The following is an 11,026-nucleotide window of genomic DNA, read 5'->3' on the forward strand; positions in this document are numbered from 1 at the left end:
CCCTGTAAAGCATTGTGTTTTTGTGGTGTGCTTTCACATCTGCACATTCTTGAAATTATTGTGCATCAACTCTGTTTACTTTCATTCTGCTCTTGTACTAACCAAAGAACAATCATTTTCAAAAACTGCTTAACTGCGACACCCTGAAGCATGGTACCATTTTTCACTATGCTATTTCTTCCACCATTTCTAATTGGACTAAATTTTTTGTCTCATTTTTTTTTATTGTGTCAGCTTCATTTTCTTAATGTTCTTCATTGCTTTTCTATATCGGTAGGCGCACTTGATGGGTTGTGATGTGCTTGATGTACTGTGATGCCTAAAATGAACGTACCGATTTAAGTTAATGAGTACATTGTGCAGGGAAAAGTACATTAACAATTTAGCCATCTCAATACAGCTTTCCAGATGCGGATTTGACATATAGCTTTCATTTTCAATCAGGATAACAAGTTTTATGTTGAAATGAAATTGAGTGTCCACACATGGGAAGCGGGACAGTAGCCCTCACTGCGGGACTGTCCCATGAGTTGCGGGATGGGTGGTCACCAGTCCTGTAAGTGACTGGGACATTTGCTTGTTAAAAAGTTACTTTTTATTATTGTGATAATGTGAGTGAGCTCGTTTTGCAGAAATTCTGGTGTCAGCATCGGGTTCATTAGTTGTGATAGAAAAATCAGCGTTGTCCTTCAGCGAAAAATCGCGATAAATGACAAATAAAAAATAGAAGCGCACTCAGGCCTTCTGCGTGGCAAGCAGGTGCTCTACCACAGAGCCACGCCAGTGCTTGACACTGTTTCATAAAAAAAAAAGAAACCCTATACAAGTTTTATATGGTGCGAGGAATCGCATTAGCACATGCAATATTGCATGGCAGTAGCGTATAACCACAACAGGCATCGTGCCATGTGAATTGCACAACAAGTGGGTGGCTTAAAGGGCCACACAATGCAAGGCACTCAGCCATAATTAATCATTATCATCAGCAACAGCATCAATAAAGCGTGCACCTGTGCAGATCGTGGCATGGTTGAGGTGTCCACTGAAGCGAAGCTTGGCTAGCAAATAAGAAGGCGATATGAACAGATCCTGATGACATTATCACATTCTACTCTTGAAGGTAAAGCTCAAGTGCCCCAAGTTTTTCTCTTTTGTCATCATGAGTTCATTCAAGCAATATAAAAATGTTAGCAGAAAGTGGGTAAACTGAGCTTGTAGTTATGGAGAAAGAATTCAATGTGCTATGCACATAAATGTGCCTGCATGTTTCACCGTCAAAAACAGTGATGCTATTGTTGTCGGTGTAAATGCTTTTTTTAGTATTTTCCAGTTTGTTTCATATTAGCTTTTTTTGCTTACATTTTACCTTCAGTGTCTCATTTGTTCAAATATCGAGTTTGCTATTGCTGTCCTGAATTTTACAGATTCTTCTATGCAAGGATCCAGTGGAATAGTTAGTTGAATGTTTCATGCCTATTGTAGTACCATAAACGGAGACATTTTTGGCTGTTAATGTAATGTCTGAATTGCTTCCGAATCAGACTGATGTACTGGCAGTAGGTGTTCTCATGTATGTATTCTAGCATTTACGTGCAGAGAGTTGAGAACTTGTGAGACACATGTATATGGTAGGTGCACTGCAGCAACTTCAATAACGTGTTTGCGTAGGCCAAGGGTATCACATAATTATAAGTGCAGCAATTCTTTATTGCCTGGGGCTGATGCCATATAGTTCGTAACACATAATAAGCATTGCCTTCCCCTGCTTCCTGTGACATTGCAGGTTCCTTGTCTTTGGCATCCCCGGAGCAGTCCCCTTCATTGGTGACGGTACAAGTGGAACTGCATTCCTGCCAGCACTGCAGCTATGTGACCAAGAAAAAGGCAGATTTGAAGAGACACCTTCGCTTGCACACGGGTGAGCGCCCCTTCCAGTGTAACGAGTGTCCAGCTGCATTCACCCAGAGAACACATCTCATGGATCATGTGCGCACCCACACAGGAGAGCGTCCCTTTTCCTGTGTCCACTGCACTGCATCCTTTAGGCGAAAGGACAATCTCAGAGACCACGCATTCCGTCGTCATGGAATGGAGATGCCATAAAGGTCAGTGGCATAAAAGCTTTTTGTGGAGGGAAAACGAGGGTTGATAGATTACATTTCTATGGGGTAAGTTAACTATTGAAGTTCATCAAATGGCGTTTGGATGCATGAGAAATTGAATTTCTTGCAGCATATTACTTTTCCATTTTTTGTATGTCCACTGCAATGCATCCTTCGCATAGAAACCACACCTCATGGACCACATGTTCTGCATCGTGCAAACGAGAAGCCATAGATGTAGGGTGGCCACGTTTCTACTTGTGGAATGTGGGGGATGCTGGGGGGTCTGACACAGCACGATAGCAAATTAACTACAATAATTTACTTTTTAACTTCTCACAATGAATGTTTGCTTGCGGTATATTTTGTCATCTCTGAAACAGGGAAACAGAGTACTAGCTGGTACAAGTTAAAGTTGAATCTGCCTAACAAACTATTTTGTACATTACTGTAATATGCTCCAACACAAAACAGCTGTGGCTTAGTTTACAAATGCGGCTAATTAAGAGTCTGAAATATGCTCAACGCCACTTGTTTTGCTTTTTTGAAGTTTCTATATTTGATGCCAGGGGGGGGGGCGCAGCATGTTTGCCACTACCGTGAAACGCGCTATTAGCTGACTTCCAGAATGCTGGAGTGCATGCATCCATCTCATCCATAAACAGGCTGACCAGATGCAACTGAAGTCCAGGTATAATGTGAAATGCGGGAAATTTTTGAGGATTTTCACATTTTTGTGGGAAGCAGGACAGCAGCCCTCACCGCGAGACTGTCCCGTGGGTCGCGAGATGGATGGGTGGTCACCCTACATAAATTTTAATGGCCTACAGGCTTCCTTTGAAGAGGGGGAGCTACACCTTATTAATATACAAGTAATCACACAGCCGAGCACCACTTTTGGGAAACTCTCTTTCGGTCAGTGAAAGTGGGAGCAGCCGCATGCACTAGGAATTGTAGTCGGTGCCCCCGGTATTGAAAGCAGGCCCTCTGACCACAGCGCCATTCTGCGATTTTCAGAGGTGAATGCAGTGGAAGAAGGTGAGCAGGTATGATGCAGAATAATGTGCCTCTCCTCCTCTATGCTATCTGTTGTGGAAGTGTTTATTATCGATAAAGCGAATGGGGGAAGGAACTTTTGTAACCCGTTAAGGAACACAGCTCACACAGAAGTAACCAGGAAAAATGAAAAAGAAAATTTAAATTATGGGGATGTTCGCACGTCTGTGACTTGCATAGACCAAGTGGTGAAGGTCGCATTCACTCGTGACCTTGGAGGCAGTCAGTATCGGGTAAATACAATTCATTATGAACTTGGTCATCCTTTGTGTTTCAGTTTTTCTGTTGTGCTTTTGGGCTCAGGTGGGACATCAAAACAAGCATCTACCAACTAACTCCACTTATTTTCTTTTACTGTGGTACTACCCAAGGAACATTCGTTTCGTAAGTGCATTTAATGTTGCTGTATTCTTTCCCGACATTAAAAATAGCAAAATATGGACTTGGATGAATTTTGTTTATATTATGTCATGTTAAAAAGTGCGCTGGTTGAGATAAGCACCTGCGCATATGCATTCAGAGACATGTGAAGCACTGCAATCGTGTGAATCACCGATGTGAAGCTCTGGTGCTTACTTTGAATGGGCTAACAGAACCAGTGTGAAATTCATGTCATTGTAAAATGCAGCAAGATCTTATGAATATTTTCTTCAAATTAGGCAAAACCTTAACGAAGACTCTTAGAATGTTAGAGCATGTGTGCGATGTTTAAGCATGAGTAAAGAGTTTTGGTTGGAAGTAAAAAGCAGGGTGTTAAGGGGACGTTTCAGATATCCTACAATGCATGACCTTAGTGCAAACGATCCCATAAGAAGCGTTTGGTGACAATTCTTTAGAGCCGATGTAAGAACTCTGTTGTATCTTATGGTGATTAGTTTGAAGGTCAGTAAACATACATATTTTATTTGTAACTCTGGCTTTTAGTTTTTCAAGTCATTCACCCAGGTTTCCAGGCAGAACTTGTGTGTCACTTAATGCATTTGTTATGCTCATCATATGAATACTTTGATGTCTACAATGCATCTAGTGCTATGGCAAGTTGATGTGGGCATTGTTTAATGTAAGACATTTAAATAGTTTTCATCATTTAGGCATGCCAAGGTGGCTTTGCAAATGTGGCTCGAATGTATAGCCATTACAGTCTTCAAACTAACTGCTATAGTAGTGATGACGTGCAATATTTGCTTTTGTCGGATCATGTAAGGGAATAAAACATTATCTGGTGAATGAGTCACCTTTTGTTGTCTGTAGTATATCATTATGCGTTCATTGAAGCAAGGTGAAAACATTAACAGGAAATGTGCAACGTCTGCCAAGACACTACAAACTGTGATGCTAATGGAACCCTTGAAATTTTTTTTGCTTGCTTTTTCATATTTTCCTTTTTTTTTCATTTTAAGTACTTTCACTCACATTTTATTTCGTATGCTTCATATCTTCAAGTGTCAAGGATTCTTTTTATGTGCATTGCTCAATACGTACTTCTACGTGGAAGAAAAGTACGATAATTCGCTGAATGGTCTAGTGTGTAATCTAGTGCCACATATAAAAATGAATTTGGCTGTTTATGGTATCTGAATTGCATCCAAATCAACCCTCTGTGTGTATTGGCAGCAGGCTTTTGCATGTAAGCATAGAATTTATGTGCAGATAGATGGCAGCTTGCGTGAGACCATTGGTTCAGTGCAGTGTCGCCACTGCACTAACATGTCGATAGGCCAAGGTTATTGTGTACCTCACTTGCCGGTGCAGCAGCCCTTGATTGCCTGGTGCTACAGTCTGATTCTGTGTAGTATATGACACTTGGTTTGCATTGCCTTCCTCTTCTCCCTTTGGCTATGCAGGTTCCTTGTCTTCCACATCCCTGCAGCAGTACCGTTCAGATGTGTTCGTAGACAGCGGACTGCATTCCTGCCAGTATTGCACCTATGCGACCAAGAATAAGACGCACATGAAAGTGATTTCAACAAGACTGAAGTTGGGAACACAACAAATTCATTCATGTTAAAGTAAATATGTGTAAAGCATTCGTATTGAGAAGTGGTAACGACATTTATTAGAAGGAAAGTTATGCAAGACATGCATCCCGAACACATGACAAAAGACATTGGTTTGCAAGTGATGTTTAAGATGAATGGCTGGTGAGCGAATTGTGCTTCGTCAGTAAACATGCTATGTGGCAACACCAAGGAACCAGAATTGGAAGCAAACGTGAACTTCTTGTTGGAGTAGAAATGTGCATCTATCTTCGAGATGAATGTATAGACAAAATAAGACCGACTGCAAACCTTTTGCTTTATAGAATGGTGCTGAGCGTCTTGATGCAATCTGTATTTTGTGAAGGAAACTGTTAGCATCATGGGAAACATGTCAAGCGTATTAAAATGCTTGCATGCCAGTAGTTATTAAACATGTTTCTTTCTCTCCTTGTGAAACGCATATCTGTGATGTGCTTTAGCATTGGGCTTTGATACAAAATGAGGGCTCATATATTGCCATTGGAAATTATTTAGTTATTTACTTGCAAAATACACATTGCGGCCACCACGGTTTCCGTCCAGCTCTCATTTGTGGCTGTGCATATGCTGCCAGCTTCTGATTAAGCACAGTGGGCAATTCTCGAGAGCTCGCAGATGAATATCTTGAAAAGAGCCCTGTCACCGTGGCCACAAGCCCAATTTCCTTCGAAATACTCTGAAGATGTCTGACTTTAATGGGACTTTGTAATTTTCACCCACTGTGGTGGGTGCATGAGCAATCTTTGTTAATGCAATGTTGCAAATGTGCTTTGACGTCAAGTTGCAGGCATTATTTTAACGTAATGGCAACAATGCATGCTGCTCAGCAGTGTACGACAGGCAGCCTGAGTTCGCAATGCTTGTGCTGAAGTGTCTGATCCGGAATTAAAAAAAAAAATTCTGCAATTAGTTTTGCTGCAGATGGCTGATTGTTTTTGTCGAGGACATTTGACACCACAACAAAAATGTCGCTGTGGAGTGGGGCTCATAGTTATAGTGTTAAAATTTTGGTTGCTGTTTGAGATGGATCTTATTACCTGCATGATCTTTCCTTTCATTTTACTGCATGGAAGCGAAAAGAAAGAGAGTGCTAAAATAGATCCTTTTAATAATGAGCTGATGTCATCAATATGGCATTAGCCACAAAATACACATCAATATATCATTAGCCACATTGATGACAATGGGCTGATACCAACGGGACAGTCGCGTTGGTGTCAGCGGCATGTGGCTGTCTGCCCTTGCTCTGAAAGTAGTTAGAACCGCAAAGGGGCGCAGCTATGGGGGTGTACTTGGGGGATAAAGCCCACCCACAACCCTCTTAAACGTTTACAACGTTTACATTTTGCATGTGTGTATATTTGTGCACACATACAAGCGCACATGAGGTCTACATAAACAGGTGTCGGACCCCTCCTCCCAGAAAAAGTTGCCGGCTATGCCCGGCCCTGAGCATGGCATTACTTGCCTCACAGTGACACTGGCCAACCACTTACGCTGTTAAAATTATGCTTAAAGCAGCGCAAATAATGCGGACAAAGAAGGAGACACAACGAGCGCTTACCAACTAGCCCTTACCAACTAGTGCAATTGTCAACCTTGCTGTTAAAATATGGAGAGGACCAATACTTGTAACTGACGTCATATCTGACGTTTCTGCCCTGGTCATGTCCCCACGCTGTTGAGGTGCAATTAGACTCGCGTTAGTGTGGCTAGCCGCGTTGCATGAAGGCCTACTTGGGCTTCTTCTAAATTGTCCACTGCAGGTGTGCCTGTGCATTCCTCCACCTTTTGTCTTGTGCCATTTTTTTTTTTCATTTCCATATTTTGCGTGCTTACTGACTTACACATGCCAACCTTTCAGATTTAATGTCATGCTCGTGCATCATTCTTTTGGCTGATTAGAACAAACATAGTAAGAGTAGAATAATTAAAATACACCTTTACTATACGTCAGCTGGGAGACGTTTACCGAGTCCATTGCAGTTCCTTCTTTCTTAGCAGTACTTTCTCCCTGCACGTCTTGAGCTTGGAAATGAATAACAAATTACTATGAGCACTAGGTTGTGTGTGAATTATTGTAACTGGCTCGTGGAAGCATTGGGAGGCTAATAAATATGAATGAACACATTTGGAAGCAGTATTTTAACGTAATTAGCAGCTCAAAACGTGATAGCCACGTCGCTGCACACGTTTTGTATGCAGTGGTCACGAACATAAATCACTTGTTTTGGGCCAACACCTCTGCCTTCACGGAACTGGACGGGACGTTTGCGTGCCATGGCTGGCTGCGTGTCTTAATTATCTGTCCTAACATTTTTGTCAACCATGCCTATATAACACTGGTGGTTGCATAACTTTTGTGGTTAACGTGGCCGATGAGCATGTGAGAAACTTTTGTAAACTCAATCAAACGAAACCCAATTTTACAAAGTTCCCAATCTAACGAAGAAATTTTCTTTCCCCAGCAAAGGTTCATTGTTGTCGTCTACCCGAATTAACGAGATAACCAAACCCAATTTAACAAAGGTTTTCCTGAAGTAATTGAGTAAAGACACAGTGATTTCCTTCTGATTTTTTTACGGAGATGGGTTTTTTCTGGTGTGCACCCCGACGCTATCGCCCTAGTGCCCTAATCCGACTCTACTTTTTAAAGCAAAAGCCTTAGATGCCCTCATCAAAATGCAAAATAGTGCACCGTCGTTCCCTGCATCGGCATTCCAACGTCGGGCAGCATCAACATGATGGATGCTACATTTCATCATCACATGATGATGTCATCGCGATGTCACATGTCAAAATTTTTGACATCATCAGGATGTCACTGTGACCTAACATGGTGACGTCATCACATGACGTCATTGCTTGGTCAAAGGTGGGCCGATCCTGGAGGCAGTGCAAAACAAGGTGAGGTAAAGAAGCTTACAATGACTCTGATCCTGGAGCATTGCAAAACCATGTTAGTTGCAGAAAGCTTTCGGAGGAGTGCACGGGAGGTCAAATGCATCGACTTATAAAAAAAAGAAGAGTATGGCTTTCGCCTTCGAGTCTACTGAGGTGCATACATAAGGGATGCTGAGTTTTTTTCGTGGTTTATGTGGCAGATAGCACTGATTGTCTTTCCACAACTTTCTTGCTCAGAAGGGGAGTAGGCAGCTGTGTGCTCAGAACCGAAGACCCAAGGGACCCTCGTGAAACAGGCGAGAGTGCACCGCTCCAATGGGGTCCGGATCCCACTCGTTGATCATCTTATTTGAGAGACCAATTGAATTTTATTAAGGTAAAAGCCTTAGATGCTCATCAACGTGAAAAGTGACCACCGGCATCAACGCAAGGGTGCCAGAAATCAGCATGGACGTGATGCCATCACCATATGACGGTGACCATAGTGTCACAGGTCGTCCAAATTTGCGGATGTCATCATGGAGTCACATGATGACACCATCTCATTGAACATTGTCGCTTGGTCAAAGGTAGGCGACACCGAGTGGCATTGCAAAGCCACGTTGGGTGCAGAAAGCTGTGGGGGGGAGAGGAGGGGGGGAGGTGATCAATACAATCGACTGTGAAGAAAAGGATGGCTTTTTGCCTTCAAGTCTCTATAGGCAAGTTCACCTAGGGACCGCGTGACTTTTCTCTCTCATTCGCTCGGCCTATTTGCACAGGCGAAGACACATAATGTGTTGCGTGTCTTCGCCTCTCTCTAGCCTGTCATAACTTCACGTGGCTGTCTAACTGCCCTGCATCGCCCAGACATGGTGCCTCCTAGGTCCAGGCGCAATGGGAGGACGACATGGGAAGATTGAAAAGTCCACTCTCACGAACTTGTCACATGTGCAGGTGTGGGTTCCAGGCGAAACCAGTGCGGTACGTGGTAGCATTTCGATGTCGCTACGTCAAAATGTTTTATTTAGAAGAACCAAAAAGTAACTTTGTCGATTTTACCAACTTCCCAATTTAAAGGGGCCCTGCAACACTCTTTCAGCATGGTCGGAAAACGCTGGTGTCGGTAGTCGAGGCTCCTGAGCTCGGGCGAGCCAAACAATTGGGAGTTTTCAAATAGGGGCCCCAATCGTTTTGGGGCCCCAAAGAAATAATGTCTAGGCCACTGCGCATGCGCGAGACCCAAACAGCGTTTGGGTTTTGCGTTGGGGACGCTATTTCTCGAATTTAGCGGGAGCCCCAAAGCCTGCCCCAAAAACTTTGTGTCAAACAACATGACAGCACCCACTGAAGCGATGGCTCTTGGCCAAGACTAACCTAGAATGGGGGGGGGGGGTGTCCAAAGCGCCGCAGACCCTATTAAAAAACTCTTAGCGCAAAAAGCGAGCACACGCACTTTGGGGCCCCTATTCGAAAGCTCCCTATTATAGCGCAGCACGTGGCCTGGAATATACCATGAATTATTGGTCAGCTAGAAATCGTTCCTTCTTGACAAATGATGTTTTAAACCCCAAGTCCACGGCCATTGGCTGACCTACGCACCGTGAGCTGCATAGTTACCGCGACAGCCGCGGGATTTCGCCACGTGCCCGCGCGCTCGCGATGACACTGAGCCCCGCTAAAGCCCCTCCATGCGTTTTGCAGCAGACGCGATGGAGGGGCTTTAAGTCCCACGTTCGATAAAAAAAAATATATAAGAAAGTGCTCAAGGTCATGACGCGCGCTGACAAACGGACGCATCTTCAGCCCCCTTGTCATCCCCCCCTCCCCGTGTAGCGCTTTCAGCGCTCTCGCTGGTACGAAAGAAGAGAGAGAAAGCGCTAGAAGCGCGCGAAAAATCCATCTGTAACTCCTTTCGTACTTCGCGGATTCTAAAACTTTTTGTGGCAGCCGATTCGTGAATCAATAAGGTGTCCGATAGTTACATATGCTTATACCATTAAAAAAAAAAACAAAAGAAAACGGAATGCACAGAAAATGTATGTGCGTTCAATCAATTCAAAATCGAAACTGCACGGCGTTGTCAACAGCGTGCCGCGAGACGGCGCAGAAAGCGCACAGTTGTTGCGTTTGTGTGTATGTCTGTATGTGTCCATGTGGTGGACGCGCCCACCAGACAAACAAGGCGCCACTTTCGTTTTTCGGAGTCATTCGAGAGATCGTATTTTCCGTAAGTCTTTCGGCAACACCTGTTTGACGTTCCGAAGATGCACACGCGTCGCTGAACGAACTCGCGAAGGGGTCAATTGAGGTGTGAGTGACAAATGCGGTCGTGATTGCAGCGGACAGCGTATGCGGACGACGACGTATGTGCATTGACGGTCAGGTAGCCAACTCAACTTCCGTCCTGCGTACGTAACGTACGGCGTTTGTTTTTCTTTTGCAGTGGATGTCATTTGGATGCTGGCCGTAACGGCAAGAATGCGCACGGACAAAATAACCAGGAAGACACCCTGCACATAATGTTCCCAGCTGTGTGCCTTTTTACCAGTACCTATGGAACATGCGCTTACTTGGAAAACCAGCGCGAACACGACGGAAACACAAGATGAGAAGGACACAGGACGAGTGCTGTCTAACTGCTAAAGTTTATTGTGTTCAGTTTTGTTTCAATGAACTTCAGCGCTCGTCTTGTGTTTCCGTCGGGTTCGCGCTGGTTTTCCAATTATGCATCGTTTCTAACTCACCCACCTGTCAACCCTTACTATTAAATCATGCTAAACCAACAAGTCCGCATTGCTAAAGCAAGGTGTGGGAGCGAGCTAGTTGGTATTTCATAACTGAAATGTTCAGCGCCAAAACGTACACAGCAGACAAAGAAGCTATAAGGTAGACGAGCGAATTGCTATAATCTCGTTGACTTTATTCAGGTTTAACATTGCTTTGTGATCCTGATCGAACTGTAGC

General features: G+C 43.8%; 1 protein-coding gene and 1 long non-coding RNA gene across 4 annotated transcripts in view; one reads left to right on the forward strand and one right to left on the reverse strand.

The window, feature by feature from the left end:
• The window catches only part of LOC119371996 (uncharacterized), a 97,504-nt gene extending 91,449 nt beyond the window's left edge, over positions 1–6,055 (forward strand). Inside the window, exon 4 of one of the 3 annotated variants that reach the window (XR_007417826.1) lies at positions 5,003–6,055. Coding sequence is in view for 1 of the 3 variants with exons in the window: in XM_049419971.1 (XP_049275928.1) it covers positions 2,003–2,045 (43 nt within the window). In the remaining 2 variants the exon portion in view is untranslated. Of the gene's footprint in view, positions 1–1,783; positions 1,919–2,002; positions 2,066–5,002 lie in introns of those variants that run through there. The other 2 variants (XR_007417829.1, XM_049419971.1) reach the window with 2 other exon arrangements.
• LOC125760198 (uncharacterized) overlaps positions 1,832–11,026 on the reverse strand; it is a 28,822-nt gene continuing 19,627 nt past the window's right edge. The window contains exon 3 of the long non-coding RNA XR_007417834.1: positions 1,832–1,902. This is a non-coding gene — a long non-coding RNA (uncharacterized LOC125760198). The remainder of the gene's footprint in view (positions 1,903–11,026) is intronic.

The sequence above is a fragment of the Rhipicephalus sanguineus genome, chromosome 10 (genome assembly GCF_013339695.2).
Source record: "Rhipicephalus sanguineus isolate Rsan-2018 chromosome 10, BIME_Rsan_1.4, whole genome shotgun sequence".
Classification (NCBI taxonomy): domain Eukaryota; kingdom Metazoa; phylum Arthropoda; class Arachnida; order Ixodida; family Ixodidae; genus Rhipicephalus; species Rhipicephalus sanguineus.